General features: G+C 42.2%; 1 protein-coding gene across 8 annotated transcripts in view; it reads right to left on the reverse strand.

The window, feature by feature from the left end:
* LMO3 (LIM domain only 3) overlaps window positions 1-18,657 on the reverse strand; it is a 59,006-nt gene extending 40,349 nt beyond the window's left edge. The window contains exons 1-3 of one of the 8 annotated variants that reach the window (XM_090145827.1): window positions 17,345-17,458; window positions 16,606-16,889; window positions 9,322-9,535 (exon numbers count right to left, since the gene is read on the reverse strand). In XM_090145827.1, coding sequence (XP_090001953.1) covers window positions 9,322-9,527 — 206 coding nt within the window. In that variant the 5' untranslated portion in view covers window positions 9,528-9,535; window positions 16,606-16,889; window positions 17,345-17,458. The other 7 variants (XM_090145834.1, XM_090145843.1, XM_090145850.1 and 4 more) reach the window with 7 other exon arrangements.
* Between the last annotated feature and the right edge of the window lie 581 nt (window positions 18,658-19,238).

Raw genomic sequence — 19,238 nt, forward strand, 5'->3', positions numbered from 1 at the left:
AAAATTGCAATGTGTTTCTTCAGCAGAAGATGAACTTTTTGGTTTTCTACACTCTAAAAATAAAAAAAATGTACTTAATCAATGCAAATTCTGGGAAAGAGTAGTAGCTACGGAAGCAATAGTCCTCACTACAGAAAAATAAGATTTGTGTAGTAGCAGTCATAGTGACAGGAAACCTAAATCAGTAATTTGCAATCATTGCAATTTTTTACCACCAGCCAACGTGCTTAAGCTACTGATACCTAGAAATTCTTCCCAAAAACATATCTAAAAGACAAAGCTAAGTTCAATAATCATTTGAACACTTTTTAGGAATTACATTCATCTGTTTGTCAGAACACATGAAATTTCAAGGAAGGTTATTTATTTAATCTGTATTTGAATCAAGTTTTCTCAAACTAATATCTGTTGTTGTTTAAGATGCTGCAAAATAATATAAGATTAATATAATATTTGTTTACTCTCATAGCTGAACAATTCTGCTCAGTGCAGAGCTACAATCTAATAAATATCCATTCGCTAAGTGGCTACACGAGGCTCTATCTATGTTGATATTTACAGATTGAAAATATGTCTCAAAAAAAAAATCAAGTGTGATGCACAAGCATTTTCTACATTTTAGTCAATGTCAAAGTGATCACTCCTGTACATGAAGTCCAAAGAATCAAACTCAAACAAGCACTACTCAAAACAATGATACAAGAGCAAGATGGCATTTGCTACTTGGTATAACGTAGTATGTTGCTAATTACTCCTATATATCATCACTTGCAGTATATCCAAATGTATAACTTGAGTACACTTACTCCAATCTCTCCAAAAACATAGAAAAGATGTGGTAACATGTTTTATCTGCTTTGCTCTACTCTCCAGAAATAATTTTATCTTTGCATGTTGCGCAATTCTCACTTTCATCCACTATGTGCCAACACAAGACATTATCATTTTTGCAAAGAAAAGATGAAAAGCTTAAATTACACTTCTGCAGAATGCCACTTAACACAAGAACTGCAGGAGAATTTCCCATGGAACATCAATCCAGATCTGAAAATCTATTTTACAAAAGTAGCGATTTTCTGCTCACAAAGAGTTCCCTTGTGTTGTGTTACATTTTGTGATAAAATAGATAAACAGAGTTCACTCTCATCCTGAACGAAAATATTTTTTGGATAATAATTGGGGCTATTGTACTCTTAGAAAATGAGGTGCTAAATACATTTCAGCTGCTAGTAGCTGCAGTTCTGATTCAAAGCTGGAACACAGACTGAATTATGAATACTCTACGCCCGCACTCTAGTGTGACATTTCAGCACACTGCCACTAACTTCACTGATTGCCATGGGGCTATTGAGATTTTTAATTGTTTGCATGCACTTAAAGTCTGTCTTAAACAGTTTTAGGGAATACAAAACCATGCTTAGATTCCTATTCAGGTACTTGCATTACAAATGAGAGAGAATTCTGCAACAATTTCTTCATGAATATACGTGTAAATACAATATCAAGCAGATATGCAGAGAGGACATGACCCTGGAGAGCTTGTAAGGTATTTTAACTATAAACGGTTTCATTTTGATACACAGCTTGCTAATGATCAAATTCGGCAAAACTATTTATCCTGTTGTTTAAACAATTTGTATTCCCACTTGTATATGGTCAAGCAAATTTAGACTAGATATTAGGAAGAAATTCTTTATTGTGAGAGTGGTGACACACTGGAACAGGTTTCCCAGAGAGGTTGTGGATGCCCCCTCCCTGGAAGCCAGGCTGGATTGAGCTTTGAGCAACCTGGTCTAGAGGGAAGTACCCTTCCCTATAGCAGGGGGTTGGAACTAGATGATCTTAACAGTGCTTTCCAACCCAAGTCATTCTATGATGCTATGATTCTAAGTTGTGATAATACTTCTGTGAATTTCTGAGCCAGGTATACGTATCCAGTGTATGTTTAAGGCTTGTTCAGTTTAGTCTAAACATTTAAAAAGTGCAGAACCAGCAGTTTCTGTAAATCCAAACTTTAGTAATACTACTGTTGGGTTTGGGTTTTTCTTTGGCCTAATCACGTACAGCTCTCTCATTGATTTGTCCCTTCTCAGGAAAGCATGGCTCTATAGACTCATACACACACCAAAAATAGAGATGACTTAAATAGCTCTCTCTCTTTTAAAACGCATTACCTACTGATATGTAATAGCTGAATTAACACATGGGACATATACAGAGAAATTGCGCAAAGGCTAAGAATTAGAATATGGAAGCAGCAGCTTCGGGAGGGTGCAAAAACATCACTATTAGAATTCTACAGGTGTAAAATATGCAAACCTTTTTGGCAATGTAGACTCCATGTTTCAGATAGCAAGTCTGAAAAATTTAATAAATTCAAGAACATTTAGGCTGGAAAAAAATTTAAGCTTGTGTCTCTTTAAGTTTATTTAAAAAGCCATCCATCATCCTAAGATATCCAATGGGAAGTTAGCAACCAAAACACAACACATCTGGTAAGGTATATCCCAAATTTACATTCCTTAATACATTAAATGTCAAGACCAATTTAATTTAGAAATTAAGTACTACATACTGAGCATTTTGGTTTCCAAACTCCTCATGAACATATTTAACTTCAGAGAAAAGAAAAAGCAATTCTGAAAGTCAGGAGGGCTGAAAGAGTGTAATAGCATTGAACATTTTCAAGGCCAATTCTCAATTACCTATTATGAAGTTTTATGTGAAATTTCTATTTCCAGCTGAGAAGTTTCTGCAATTTTCAATTTGCTCACAACTCTATTTTTAGAAAAAAGAACTGTGTTTGTTACCTATTATTCAGAAATTCACACTATGGAGGAATATCATTTACAATATCCAAAACATTTGAATGCTACAGCAAATCTAATATGATGAAATTCAAAATAATTTTATATTTTTATTATTTTTTAAAATCACATACATAGATTTTTTTTTTTTTCAAAAATAAAAATAAGGAAAGCTGCTTCTTCTTTTTTTTTTTTTTGTAAGGAACAGGCATGGAACAGAATTTAGGACCTCTTAATAACATCTCTATGTTAGGCAATAACAGCTAAATATTGCTCTACTACACTGTACAGAGACACATTGTTTTGTGTATGCTTCTTGCCAAAAAATGCAGAAAGTTTGCAATTAAGCTTTGGATGTCAAATCACATGCCATAATATAGTTGATAATACTTGCTCCTGAAGGAAAGCATTTTAATTGGAGTATTATTTTAAACATATTCCATAGGAGCACTAGTCACAAAGTCTCTTCTAAGGAAAAATTCAACAAGGAAAAAATGGAGCAAGTTGCATGTATTTTAAAAGCAATTTCTGAATTCTACAGGTCTGCTCACTATTTTTTACAAGAACATTAACCCATCCTCTGATGCTGCAGACTAACCAAGACTGCCCCAAAATTACAAGCTTTACTGAACCACTATAAATTGACAAAATATTTACAGTAAAATAATTTTCCATAAAATACGCTGAACGGTGGCAAGATAATGAAGAGATATAGGACAGGCTTTAAGATGCAATGTACTTTCATCTGAAAAGTCTCCTGAAATTCTTTGAACGTTTCCAGGGGATTAATGAGGTATTTTGACAACACACAAGAAGTGTCTGGTTTTCAAGAAGCCATATAAGAGGGAACATTCACATCCTTGGAAATTAAACTGTGTATTTTAAGCCACTAAAAATAACACAATTATTAAAAATTTGGCAGCTCTGAAGAAAAATACCAGAAGATACTAGCAAACACATGGAACTACTGAAGAGCGTCAAACTTGAGTACACATATTTTACAGCCTTTCAACATGACTTAAACACCAATTTTAACAGCTTAATTGAATGTTTCTTATTAAAAGCTATCACAGATGAACTAAAATAAGGAGCTAAACTAGCTAGAGTGTAACTAAATCAAACCCATTATTCCTTGCAATTGTGGTGGATTAACTGCGTGTACGTGCGTTAGTCCTCTTGTTGTATACCCTTATCCCTTCAAGAACTGGTACAGTGTTTTAAGTATTTCAAAACAGTTGTCAATTACAGGGAGAGAGAGTGTCATTGTGCTTTTTTTTTTTTTTTTTTTTGAAGACATGCTAAATGCTACAATTCATGTAAATTTAGTGGAATACGAATCCCCCCTACACAGCAAAAATTCAACATGCAGACCATTACACCTACAAAATCCGTGTATATATTAAAATATTTTAGGACCTATTCCTCCGAACTAGTACTCCCTTGAATACTTTAATGCTTACTGCATCAGGGTATTTATGAATAAATAAAGGATCGTTTTAGTAAAGAAAGTAGAGCTCTTATAAGCCTTACTTTTGTAGTTACCTCAATATTCTTGAAAGCTCAGAGTGCTTAAATCCTTAAAATTTTACCATTATTTTATTAAGCTGGGCAAGAAGCACACTGAGGTGTCAGTCTAAAAATATCTGACATCCTTCTATCCATGAAAATATCCATGTAGAGTACTTGTACAAGCATTTACGAGTGCCAATACTTCATATGTTTGCAATATTTAACGTGCGCTTTCTGCGACATAAGAGAAGCAGGAACTGCTAAACAATACTAAACCATAGAACATTTTAAGTATTCCTTGAATTTCTAAGTACTACTACGTAATATATATTTTTTTAAATAATAATTGTTTTTAGAGTGAGAGCAGTTTTACAGGAAAAGGCTGCTTCCTAAACTCTATTCTTTTCAGCCTGCACCCTTTCACAGACTAAATATTTTACAGAGGCAGCATCTTTATGATGCTTGTGGTTGAGCACTTTACTCTCTGTAGTCACTTCTCATTATTTACAAGATCCTGTCCAATATATAATCTAAAATCTAGGTTTGTCTCAAGTGCTCAGATCAGCAAATAGAAGAGAAAACAAGAAAAAACATGATTTGTCCCTTTCTTCAGGGATAGCAGTCAACCCATCTTCAGAGCTATTCTGTGGTACTTCTAAAGCCTGCAGTACATTTCCAAGCCAAATGGTTACCAAGCTTGGGCAGTGCGGGGGGCACACCCTGTGCCATCGTACCCCTCATCCTCAAAGGCTCTAAATGTGTTTAAGGGTAAAAATTCTCCCCAACACACCGTTTTGTTAATCCTTTTCTTATGATCTGTTTGCCTGCTAGGGAAATTATGCATAAAGAAATAAAAGTTCTAATTCAATTTCCATGTTAAGTGATGGATATGAAAAAAAAAGAGAAAAAAATCAGAAACCATATTCTTTGTGTTTACTAAGAGATATGCACTCCAACATTTAGTGTCATGGAGCTGGAGTTAAAACCAGAAACGGTGAAGATAATTTAGCTGCATGAATGCCTGCTCTTCAGTAAAATGCTGCCAAAATTAAATAGGAATGAAACAGCACTTTGTAGTCATTGGTCGCTCAGCAGGGTTTGCGTAGTTAAAAACCTAAGTGAAAAGGGTGATTGACCTACATTGCTACTAGCTTAGCACAGCTGTACTTTCATATTTTCGCTGCATCCGAGGAAGCTCATTATTTAATACAACTGAGTTACGTGTAATTGTCGGTCTTTCATTTCACACTTTTAGGGGCCAGATATTAATCTCAGATGCGCGGCTTGCATTACTGTGCATCTGGAAGTATCTGTGACTGCCCATTTGCACGCAGAGCTAAAAAGATGGGACTGCACACGGTTGCACCTGAAATTAGGAGGCTGCCCAGGGGCAGGAGGACCTCACAAATATGCAGAAATCAAATGAGCAGATGGAACAGAAAGCAAATCCCCTGGCACCCCAAAGGCAAATGCTATGCTGTTTTTTCCCATTGTTTTGAGCAGAACTAGCCCAGAATGCATAACCAAAGCACATTTCACACAACCCATACCTGCGGTTTAAATAAGTAATAACCTTCCAGTTAACAACCAGTTTGATATGTTAACAGCCCAGGGGCTGTTAACATAACGACTGGTCATTAATGGCAGTAATGACAGATTTCAAAGGGAATATTTTGCTTGTAAATGGACATGCTGCCAGTCAGAACAGAGGACTGAGCAGGATAGGTTGATACATTAAGATGTCACTGTACAGCTCCGGAGGAAAAAAAAAAAAAAAAAAGCCAACTTCTCGCATATTTCACTTACTGTAAATGGACTTGAAATACTGGCATAAACCTAAGTTCCTTAAATTAAGTCTTCACTTTCTAACCCAGGAGTGTATAAGCAGGAGACAGAAGCCTGCAGGGGAATTATACTCTGCATATCATTTTCACCACGTATGTTATTCTTAACATTGAGCCCATTCTTTACTCAAGTCAGTTCTCATCTTCGTTAACAAAACAGAGCTCATTCCTGCTGTGACCACACCAATACCCTGGGTGCCACATGCCACCTCTGAAATCACTGGAGTGACTTAGTTGAATCAGATTGCAGGGGAAAGCGTCTCACACTCAGAACATCTTCCAAGCTCATTACCTCTATCTCCATGACCCCCTCTATCCTAGAGAATAAGGTCTTAATATAGCAAAGTTAACTTATTTTAACAAAAGGAGGGCTAAAACAAAGCAAGATTTGAAGTCTTGGCGATAGAGAGTACTTATAAAAGGCTCAGAGTAGGTATCTCAAGACTCAAATGCCAAACAAGAGCATACATGAGAGTGGAGAGAATCTTCAATATTTTTTGGCAGGCATTTCTAAATGAGAGATACTAGAAGCATTTTCGCAAATAGCCAAATACACAATCACATAGTTTCTGAATTTAACCATGGATGTCAAAGCACATAAACTAGCTACATTATTGCCTGTAGTATCTGTAGAATGGTTGTCTTATTGAAATACATAATGAACACAGAGAGAGAAGTTAATAAGCAATTTTACTCTTTATAATATCATACAAGCCACATATCCTCTAGAGGGCACCACATAAATTAATAGGAAGCTGGAACAGTTTTGTATGTAGCAAACACTTCCTTTACAGTTAAAAAGAAAAAAAGAAAAAAAAAAAAAAAAAAAAAAGAGGCTAGCTTGAAACTGCAATCGAACCCTAATCTGATCATTATTGCTAAGTAATTTGTTCTTTAAATTGATATCAAGTGAATTGCTAAATATGAAAGCTTATTTGACTACAAAGCTAGAGAACATTTAACTAGTTTCTACATTAGCATTAAAAAGATCACTTTTATAGGTTCACTGCATAACCAAGTATATAAGACGCAATGAGGCAAATGACTATCTGCAATTACCTTAAGTGCATCAGTATGAAGTTTAGAGTAAATAACAAGTTTAAATCCGTGCATTCACAAGAATCACTAAGGAAAGGCTTATGACTTTCATTAAGACTTCACAAAGACTTGATAAATCCAGAAACAAAATCCAAAACATTTTTAGACTGATTGCAGGATCTGTCATGCATGCTGGTTTCACTGGTACAAAAGTAAATATTGCAGATGAATAAATAACAAAAAAATCAGCTTCGAAAGCATTCGTGACAGATAAATCATGGTGTAAAAATCACAGTCGCCTTTCTCTGAGTTACATACTATGAATTTTAACAATCTGATTGCTAAATATTTATTCCTGATAGACCTTTAAATACCAGAGAGCAATGGGATGCGTGCACACATGTGTAATGTGGAAATGTTTTGTTCATATCTCTACTACTCAATCACTTTTGGTTTTGATTTTAAAACACTTTATCTGTTGCGTAAGTCTTTGAGAGACTGAGTACGTTCAAAGCCACCAGTAAATCTGGGGATCAAATTGCCACAGTAGAGTTTTCTTACTCCTGCGGGCACTTGTAGAAAGATTCTTAAAACAGGTTTTAAATATTAGGCTCAGCACCGACTTTACCCCCAGAAGCTGTTCATACCACTCTCTCTATACACACAATTTAAGATCACAAGCAACCTAGGTTTCTGTACAATGATCCCTTTCTGTTTCTTGCATGAAACAGTTTCCTCTTCATTTTTAAAAGTAAGGTTTTCTCAGCTACTTTTTTGGCAGCTTTAACACAATGGCTTTAAGATGCAGACTCCGTCTTGTGCTTAGCTCATGAAGCTTTAATGGGTAGCAGAGCACTTTTACCACTAAGAGATCCAAGGCCCCATCTGAAGAACCCTAAGCTGCTTTGCAGCTCCAGCTCAGCAAACGCCTAAGACACTTGCAAACAGTTTTGCTCTACTCTAGAAAAAACAGGTCGTAATGTGGAGAGCAGAGTACCAAGAGCTGTTAACACTTTAATCATAATTTCTGTACCAACCTACTCAACTCATGCCATACAACCTGGAAACGTATTTGCTACCTGTGCCTACACTGAACTTTTAAGTTAATGCGTGTAAAGAGAATTTTAATTTTTCCCCAACGTATTACAGACTTGAATGTCCTTTTAAAAGGAAAAGACTTTGCTATAGGAGCAGGGGAAATATTCCCAGAAGTTCACACCTGCCTCGGGCAGCCAGTCTCACTAGACCCCCTCTGCAGGGAATGGCAGAAGGTGCTCCTCTATGAAATAGGTGCTCTGAATCACCCCAGAGGAGCCTCCGTCTCTCTATTTACTATTGACAGCCCAGAGAGACCAAACTTCTCGATTAAACTCAGCTTCTGCAAGTAGCTCTATTTATACACGCAAGCTCTAGTCTGGTACTGTGCCAACTTGTACCCCAATTGTTTTTGAGAAGATTGACAAGCAAACAAGAAAGCAGAGAATCAGGTGACGGTTTGCCATATCCAACAAGCGTCACCCAGGGGATGGTTTGCCACCTCTGAAAAGCAGTGCTGGGTCACCCAGGTCCTACATGCGTCAGTGGGCTGGTTGGAGCCCATTGGCTATGGGGTCATTTAGCACAGGGAAGGTGAGTGGATTGTCTCAGTGCAGCTTCTAGCAGATAAATGGCAACGTTCCTTAAAGCTTCGACCACCGCCACAATCCCTCTGGTGAACTCAAAGGGCAGAAGCGGATATGCACAACCAAATGGAGCAAGCGCTCACAGTGTTCCAACCCACACTTGAGCAGCTGCAGGCCACTTAGGCGGCCCTGCTCTTTCAGGCTGAACATTGCGTTGCTTTTAGGAGGATCAGCTCTCCAGGAGCACTGTGCTGAGCCAGGGGTTACTCTGTTCTCACCTCCCTCCCAGCACAGCACCTCACTATAAGCATCACAAAACTCAAGAGCATGCGATACTACCTTTGAATTTAGCTTCACCTCTCTGCTGCAGCTGGTTGCCTCATGCTCCACAAATGCTTTGTCCTGCAGCCCCCAAGCACTGTGTATGCACCACTACCTACACAGGAAGGACTGAGCAGGCTCACCGCGTTTCTCAGGGAACACGACACAGGCGCGACCTACCTCAGGTAGTCTCTGCGACAAAGGATAAGGTTGGCTTTGGTGTACAGAGTGGAGCCCACCTCCCCCAGGCGGCAGTCACAGCAGGCACATTTCAAGCAGTCTTCATGCCAATATTTGTCCAGGGCCTTTAGAAGATACCGGTCTTTAATCTTACGGTTGCAGCCAGCACAACCTTTCGGCTTGGTGTCTGGCTGGACTGAGAGCATTTGTATACCTGAAACACAGCAAAAGGAGAGAAGGGTGAAAACAGACACTCTCCAGAATGAGCCTTACAGCCTTCTCTTCCTCCACCTCTCCCCTCCCACACACACCCAGTTCATTATAAAGGCAACTGCAGAGACAGGATGACATAATCTGGCGAGTCCACAGCAAGCTGAAAACAATATTAAATAAACTTGAGAGCAGAAACTTCCACTGATCTGCGTTCCACCTCATTTACCCGGACTCTTTGCTGAAAAGGAATATGATTGAAAAATTAAAATGAAAAATTAAAACAATCCTGTTAAAGAGTCACTTTTGTCCAACATTCTCAATATTTAGCGTTCAAAAATTTAAACAGCCTATGTGCAATGGCAAATATACCTAAAGTTGTGTGGTTGGACTAATTTGCACTATCTATAAAACATATGAACACTCCGGATTTTAGAGACGGAAAGACTGAAGCTATCAAAGGTACGGGACCAGAGTTACAGGGAGGTTTGGCCCATGTATTTTTGCAGTAGCAGTTTTGTTTTTCAAGATTACTGTTCTTAGGCACATGAATGAAGCAATCAGATTTATAGAGACTTCAGTACCAGCACCTCTCATTGCATCCTTCAGTCTAAGGACCTGCTGAAAAATCTGACCTTAAATAAGCTGCACAAGGTCAGACAGTTACTAGTTTGTCACAGAAAATAATAATAATGATACAAAATCTCTGCCCTATTCTCCAATCCCAATTTTAGCCAACAGATAGTTCGGGAAAAGGAGTCCAGTGGCATCCATTAATTATATATACACACCTTTGAACGCAATAGCAGAGAGCATTTAAATGATAGTTCAAACCCCTGAACCACTTTTTAAGGGACAGAATGGGCAAAAGTGGAATACAGTTGAGCGATGGTACTGCGACTGCCTTCCAGAGATCCATACAAAAAAAATCGATGGCCCTCAGTTTTGCTGTAAATGGGGAGAGGAGGTCACTGCCCCAAAGTGCTTACAGACTGGTCTCTCTTGGCTGGTCTCATGAACTGCCAGCCGATTACACTCACACTGATCCTCTGAAAGTCATTTCTTAGAAGAAGCAAAATCATAGCCTTGTAGACGCTTTGCTGTACATCAAACAGGCATCAGAGAGGAAAGAAAACAGACACGCAGTTCGATTACTAGGTTATCTCACTGTTTTAAGCCAATCGGAGATGCAACTAAAAAAAAAATTGCTACTCATTAGAGTGCATCTGAGCATCACGAGAATTTTGTAAGACGAGAATAAATGCTTTTGCCGAAAGAAGAATCCTTCTCCCAAGTTCAGGGCATGGCATCCTGTTCTTAACGCAGCGACTGGGAAAGGTCAAATAGTCTCGTAACAAAGAACAGCAAATTCAAGAGCTCCTCATCAAGAACACTACACTACTGCTCTTAGGAAAGCTTTGCAGCCCCAGCTTCTATCAGCACATCTCCGTTGGTGCCGCAGCACACTACCTCAGAAAGGCAGTCTCAGGTAGAGAGAACACGAACCAGCTGCTGTTTTATTTTACCTATTTTTAAAGGTCTCATAAGGAAAACATGAAAATGAGTGTAATCTTTGAAGCGATGGTACAGCGTGCCTTTATGAATATCAGCACTGTGAAGACAAGAGGCTAAATGCTGTGCCAGCTGAGGCATCCCAGGGATCCATACGTGTACGTGAAACGCATTGAATGTACGTGGACCGCAGCAAGCGTAGAGCCAGCTATGTGACTTTGCAGGGTTTATCAAGCTGAACTCATGACTTTCACCTATGAAGCTGGTCAACAAATTAGAAATAGTAATTCTTACTATTACTATAGTAATTCATACAGATAACATCCCCGCTCCCAGCTTTGCAACACACTCTACCATGCATTTTGGATGAATATATTTGTCTGATAAATTAGCTGTTCAATTATAGAGCCAGTTCTCCTAGTGAGCACCCCAAAGTACCGTGGCAATACTGCTGCCGAATGTCTGTAGCTCCTAACAAGATAATCCAAGGTCTTTATTTTTCTATCCGTAAGTATCAAAATGGCATTGCTGCCTTCCCATTACCCTGCAATCAATGCTCCTCTCGCAGCTCCTACACCACTCAGCAACTCGTGAGGTCTGTTTCTCATTCCCAAGTGGGAGGATGAGAGCCTGCGACCTACACGGGCCCTGCGGCTGGGCAGGGCTGGGAAAGAACACTCAGCGCTCATCCTGTGCGAGCACCACAGCATATCCAGCTGCCAGAGGGCTCCCCTAAGCCCAGGGTGCAGGCGTGAAGCAGCAGTGCAACACAGCTACAAGCAAACGACTAAGAACACTGAAAACAGCAGAGACTTTTATAAAGTGCCTGTAGCAGACCAATGGTACAGGGCAGTCTTATAGGATCACCAATATATATGCTTGGTGAAAAGGCTTGATCTGTGAAGTTGTGTATATATAAATACCCCTTTAAAGCCCATGACACGCTTACCCCTGACCCCCTTTACCACCACGCAGAGGACAGGCACACGAAACAAACCGCGTTGGCATCAACTTCGTGGAACTCAGTGAAAAGTTCAGAAGAGAGGAGGACCGCTCTGGGACTTTAATCTTTAGCTTGAGGGAAGCCAGGATAAACTAGCAGCTAATGCAGTTAAGAGCTTTAAAGAAAAAAAATCGTAATGTAAAAAATTTTGTCGGCTGATAAAGAGCACCATGTCCCTGATCCCAGCTGATGGGCTGCCCTGCGCTCCACAAGGGGAACGAGATGAAACAACAACAGGGCTTGAATAAGCCAGCATCTGAGTGTACTGCAGCAATCAAGCATGGTAATTCTTAAGGAAAATGCTGCAAACACCAGATTATTGTGTTACAAATACAAGCCCAGCACGCGCTGTGTGGCACACAGTCTGGCACTGTTTTGAGGCTCTTGGTACATTCGGAAAGCAGACAGAGCACTGTCACGCTGGTTAGCCCAAACCCTCCTTACAGACAGAAGTGGAAAGGGGCAGACACCCCTCGGAGGTCATGCTAACAGCCCCACACTTCTGAGCTTGAGGTGAGGAGAAGGTGGCCCTGACATCCTGCTGGCAGCATCTCCAGATTAAGGATTTGGGATTCGGTCTGCAGCAGCTATAGGAGGGAAGGAATGCTTTTTCTTTTAGACAAATTTGATCTTTTTCACTCTTTACTTAAAACGAAGCTGCTTCTATTTTAATGAAAGTTAAAATTAAACTACTGCTTCATTATTTTTTGAAAAAAAACAAAACAAAACACAAGAAGTGCTTTAAGAAGCTCTGAATTCTCTGCACATGCCCTTTTATTCACAGACTTGGATTAAAACACTTAATTTTGAGAACGGAATACTTGATTACTTCTCCTGTACGGGATAATCCAGACAAACGCAGATCACCTCCCAGACCATCTCTTCTCTTTTAATGCTCCCATCAGATCTCCAGTACAGTGACACTTCCCACATAACGTGTGTGCTTATAGCTGCCCTAAGCACCAGTCAGTGTACCTACAGCTCCCACAGGCTGCAGCCCCACAACCTGGCCATCCCCAGGTACAGACAGAAGCTCTGAGGCTGACAGCACCCAGGGCAGCCTGACATGATACCAGGAGCAAACCCTGCTGTCCCCTTCCTGGGAAGGCAGAGCTCCCAAAACAGACTGCTCTGCAGTGCTACAGCCAGGCTGCAAAAACTGAACCTGTTTTTCCCTTTAGTTTGGTGGACTTCTGTCCACACTCTGCATCCCGGAGCAGATCTGCACTTAGAACAGAGATATTTCAGTGCCTGTCACTGTCAGGGGAACCCCTTCTATTTCAGCCCTATTCACTTTCCCCATCCTGCTCAGCATCCCTCTCTCTGTTTCCCCCTCGCCAAACCTCAGGACACTGCACACAAACTGCCGCACTCTGTCAGGAATAAGACTTCTAATGGCAATCCACATTCCTGATGAGAGAACCTCCTCACCCAGTCTGTAAGCTCCTCGATCTCTCCCCGTCTCTCCAGATAAGTTGGATACAAGTGACTCCTGTCCCTGGCAGTGGTTGTTAATGCGCAGTGAAACACTGACAAGGGATCTGTAGCTATGAATTCCAGGATAAAGAGGAAAGATTGCTGGAAAAAGCTAAGTCAGACTCCTGACGGAAGGCAGAGACATGAACTCATGTCACTCTGATCACCTTTCCTGGAATCAGGGTGCGGAGTTCTGACAGAACAAGCTCTGTTAGCAGCCTCTGTGTGCAGGACCGGTCCCTGCAGGAACCAAGAAACTGGAAGAACAGCTGTGGTTCATGGCACAGGGGATGCTCCCGGGCAGCATCGGAGGCTATCTCACATCGCAGCACTCACAAACTTTTAGAGCCCAATCACTCCTCCTTCACTGCAGCACACACGGTTGAAACAAGGACAGGGGGATGCACAGCAAGAGAGGGAAAACTTGCTCTACTTAAAAAAAAAAAAAAAGAAAAGAAAAGAAAAAGAAATGAGTTTGGAGCAAATTACGTATCAGTGCAGTGGTCTTTAGAACACAGCAAACTGAGGGACAATGTGCCGTCAGCAAGAAAGCTGGAGATCCAGTGATTCAGATCCAGCAGAAGATAAAAAAAAAAAAAAAAAAAGTAAGAGAGCTCTTTGCAGAGGCTCTCCCACTTTGTAGCTCCATCCTATAAGCACTCAGTGCTCCAATTATTCAGGACAATACGCACAGACTTTAAAAAAAAAAAAAGTTAAGGTTTCAGAAGGGAAGAAACATTTCAGAGCTCGCATGCAGCGCATCGAGAGTGGTAACTAGTTTTAGATTGGCATGCAAATTGTTCTGTGGAAAATTCTTATCGCCTCCGAGACCCCGCTATTCTGAGTTATTTGACAGTTTAAGGGAAATCATAATTAAAAAAAGAGACATAAATAATAGCCTGTGCAGTGTGGTGCACAGAAATAAGTAGAACCATTTCATTTAAACTCTGGTGAGCTTTTAATTGCCTGGATTGCATTGTGAACCAGCCTAACGGTTGATTGCCTCCATTATGCTCTCTTGTTCTGTGCCATTCATCCGCACAGTCTCAGCTTCTGTAGTTAACACAACAAAGTAACCGCAACTCTATAACACTCAGGTTTTAAAAATAATAATAATAATAATAAAAGTAAGGGTTTTTTTTAGTACTCTGAGTACAGACACTTCTGCATACTTTTGAGTCAATTTTTCATGGTATATAACTAAACTTCACCTCCTGCCCCTTCTTCTAAAGAGGAATATGATTTTTTACTATATATTTATTTATTTTTAATAAAGGAGGTGGCTTGAGATTGGGGGGAAAAAGAGGAGGCTAGGTAAAAACTAAAAATGGTGATGCAGTCCCACAGCTGGGAGCAGTGATACAGATTAAAAGAATTTGGCCAACACGGCTAGTCGATTGCCAAGAGACACCAAACAAAAGATTTCTCCTCTTCTCTCCCCTTCTCTTTTTGAAAGCGAGATTGGGCCTAAAAGCTTGTTTCTCTCTGTTCACTGGCCCAGAGCATCCCTGCAGGCTGTAGCCCCCTAAGGGACATCACAGCAAATAGATGTACCCAGATCTCAGGGACGGAGCTGCTTAGCTATGTTCCTACCCCTGTTGTGTCCCCCCCTCCCAGCTCCCCCCCACTCCCTCCCTCCTTTTTTAGAGCAGTGGTGCTGGGAACCAATTTGATTCCCTTTTTCTCCAATGCAGCTGCAAGGCTCAGAGATACTGACATTTTTCCACTCTTATCAGTTTAATTACAGTTACCATGGCAGCAAAGTGCTAGTGCTTGGCAAAGGCCAACAAGAGATTTGCAAGACTGAGTTCAATTTTGATGCAGCTCACATGCAAAATAAAAAAATAAATAAGAAACATACACTCTACAACAAAGACTCCCTTTCGGAGCCGGACGCTCGAGCCTTTTGTGCTAATTCCTTTTCCCAAGCATCAGCAGGGATGGGGCGGTGGGGGCAGAGGGAGGCGTGGGGATGCGCGCAGCGAGGTTGGCTGCACCTGGCCGGCTTCACCGCTGTCACCGGCGGTCCTGCGCGGCTCTCTAGCCGGGGGCACGGGGGTCTCCTCGCTGCACTCGCGAACGCTGGCGGGAGAGAAGAGCAGAGGGAACCGCGCTCGCCCCGCTCCCCGCCCCGGCCCTACCTTCCTGCGAACTGAGCCAGCGCACCAGCAGCCTTACCAAAACTTTTCTCCTTTTTCTGCATGAGTCGCTGTACGGGCGCCCGCGGAGCTCCTCCTGACGGAAGCACCGAGGCCCGGCCCGAGCAACGAGAGCTCGCTCCCCCGGCGCGGGGCGGGGGGAGGGCGGCGGGGCACGGCCGCACGCTGTCCCCGGGCACCCCTCGGCGCCGGGTCCCGGCGCTGCGCCGGTGGGCGGCTTTGTCGGAACCGACGGAGCTGTCACGCTGTCACACGCCGCGCCGGGAGCGAAGAGGAAAAAGAGGAAGGCGAAAAGCCCCCCCACCCCGAAAGGCTCCCACGCGGAGCGCTGGCTCCTGCCGGGTAACCCGCGGCCGGTGGGGGCTGCCCGGCACTACCCCGCCGCCTCCGGGCCGCTGCCGCCGCCGCCGCCGCGCTGCCCAAAGGGTTAACCCTGCGCCGAGCCGGCTGCAAATGAAACTGCTGTACGGGGAGGCTGGCGGATTAGAGCCGGGGAGTGGGAAATTAAGCTACTCCCTTGGTAATTGAGAGCACGTTTCGAGCGGCTCTGGAAGAAGCAAGAATAATAATAACAATAATAACGGAGGCGGAGGGGGGGTGGGGGGGGGAGAGATAGGGGGGACTGCTGCAATTCATTGTTAACTTTGACTGCTATTTCTCGAGACATCCAGTTAGATGGGTTTCGCTCAGCATCCTCCGCTTGCATGTATTTCATGTCTCATCATAAAAATAATGAAGCCTCACATGATTTAAACAAAACAGTCTCAGCAGAGCTGCAGCTCGAGCGAAAGTTGCAGTGCAGGGATGTGTGTATGGATTGCAGCCCCAGCTTATGACTCAGAGAGAGAGAGAGAGAGAGGGAGAGTGATGCAGACACACATACACAAATGACCCAAAGCTTATGTACACAGTTGCCTCACTTACCTTCTCAATTAAGCGATAGAGGGGAGGCAGTTCAATAAGCACAGTGGCTGCTTTGTAGCTCTTCTCCTTGGGAAAGGTCAAAAAGAAGCATTGTTTGGGGAAAAAAAATAAAGGGGGGGTGGGAGAGATGGGGGGGGAGATCGCTATTCTTTAAGTTTAAAATAATGAGGTCCTCAAGGATCCGCCAAGTAATTGTGTTGACCGCATCCGAGCTACAGGTGTCCTCCTTTTAGTATCTTGCAGTCCAAGGCTGTCTGTCTCCGTCCTGGCTGAAGACAACTTACCTAAAGCAGCGTGTGAGGAGCCGAGTTGAATGAAGTCAGGGCTTTATCAGCTGCAAAATGCAATCCCTTACCAGCCAGACATAATACAGCAAAAGAAAAGGTCACTCAGTTATTACTGAGCCAGCAGAGCCCAGGCAGCTCTTGTGGAAGACCACAGAGAAGCAGCTCCCTTCCGATTTAAGGCTATTTACCTCTCTCCCCCTCCACCCACCCACCCTTCCTCTCTCCCCCCTCCCCGCTCCCCCTTTCTCTCCCTCTCTCTTTCTCTCTCGTTCTGCAGCTCGCTCAAGTACAGCCGCCCTCAGAAAGTGCAAAGCAGCCAGGAGACAGATTGGGCTTTGTTGGTAATTTCCCATGGTGAAAATTTACAAGCCTGCAAGTGCAGTCAGCAAAACCACATGCATATGCTAGACACAAACACCAGGGACACACACACACGCACACACACAAGTGACCTCTACCGAAGCGGCTCAGGATCACCTTCCCAGGGAGCGCTCCAGAAACAGAGCCGGGGAAGCAGGGAGCGTGCCCCCGCATCACTCCGCCCCAAATACTTTGCCTAAACAAAACAATAAGTTGCCTACGCAAAAGGAAAAGAAAAAAAAATAATAATAAAAAAAGGCAAGATACGTATCTCTCTATTAATGAGTAATGAGAAAAAAAAAACCCTGAAGGTGAAAACGCATCCTCTCATAGTGCTGGATGTAGGCTGCTCAGAGAGGAGTGCAAACTCCTGCGTCAAAGTTTGCTGCTCCCTGCGGGCTCCCCACTCCCACTGCCCCTGGCCCGGCCACGTGCTGGGCATTGCTCACCCATGCCACCTCCCTGCCCACACTTTCTGAGCTGAAGGCACGCAAGCTGGTTTCCCCCTGCGGGATCCTCACCCCAAAAGCTGAGGACAGAGCCTTGTTCTTTACCTAGTGGTGGAGGAAGAAAAATAATAGACGCGGATGTGCTGTAGGTGTTGAAGAGCTTTGACCAAGAGACAGACAGACAGACGTGCAAACACAGAAGAGATACGGCATGCTTTGATATTGAGTCACGCTCGCAGATGATTGTTTCTTCATGTTTTATAATAAAGATGTTGAGCCTAGCCTACTGTAAATAAAGTTAAAAAAATCCAAAGCATCTTCCTCTCAGAGCCATCTGCAGTTGGAGAAAGACCAGATTAAGAATTTGTGAACACAGTTTTCAGACTTCAAAGTGAATATCTGTTGTCTGCTATTAGAAGCACCACACTAGATTTCCACAAAGCTTTGAAAGATGTCAGCTTACAATATACCCTAAATTTGAATGACATTCATATTATAGAAGTCTTTCAAGACCCAAGAAAGATTTAAAAGCATTGAAGTGCTTTGCCATCTGCACCCCTCCCTTGCGTAATCCGGTATTTTTACTAAAAATCAAAGCAACCTCAGAAATGCATCTCTTTAGGACAGGTTACCCCCTCTCCCCACCTCAAACTAAGCTCCTCTACATTTTTACATATATATATATATATTAAGGTTCCCAGAATGAGCACACTGTGCAGTGACACAATTCTTGATTCGCTCCCCTCTCCCTCAAAGTAGTAACAAAACTCAGCCACAACCAACCTGAGCAAGAACCCGAAAATCACAATCAGAGGCAGCAGACTAACAGAGCCCCTTGCTGCTGATTTGGTCCGCACATGGAGAAAAGCAAAACTTGACAGAAACCTGCTTCCCTCCTGCCCGTACCCATACGCTCAGGAGATCCTCACTTCCCTCTGTTTGTAGACTACCTCTGCCACAACCACTCTGAAAATACAGCAGTGTGTGTGTGCGTGTGCCTCTCTCAACCAATGTACTCAGAGAAGGGGAAGAAAAGAGGGAGGGAGAAGTTATGTGTGGGGAAAGGGAGAAATAAAATCAAAACAAATGGTACAGCTAATGAGGACAATTAAATTAATTATGTTCAAGGAGATGAGATTTTTTTTCCCTCCAACTGTATGATCTGTTACCCCTCGCTGGCAACTGCTGCTCTGTAATTCATGGCAACTGATTAGTGCATCTATGCAAATCTTTGTTTAAATCATTCAACTAATTAAATGATGGGATTATTCCTCTGCCTACGGTGACATCATTCGCAGTAATTAGTACTCTATTTGGACTGTGGCAATAAGATACCTGATGTCAACACCAACCTGCAAAGACATTAACCACTTTGTCACTTCGTGTGTGTGGATGCGTGTGCATGTGCGTGTGCGGGAAAGAGAAAGGAACAAACACCCAGATCTAATTGCATCCTCCACCCCTCTTTATACTCCCCCCACCAATCAAGGATCCTTCTAAAAAAAAAAAAAAAAAAAAAAAGAAAGAAAAAAACTTA

The sequence above is a fragment of the Phasianus colchicus genome, chromosome 1 (genome assembly GCF_987193195.1).
Source record: "Phasianus colchicus chromosome 1, bPhaCol1.hap1.1, whole genome shotgun sequence".
In the NCBI taxonomy this organism is placed as follows: Eukaryota; Metazoa; Chordata; class Aves; order Galliformes; family Phasianidae; genus Phasianus; species Phasianus colchicus.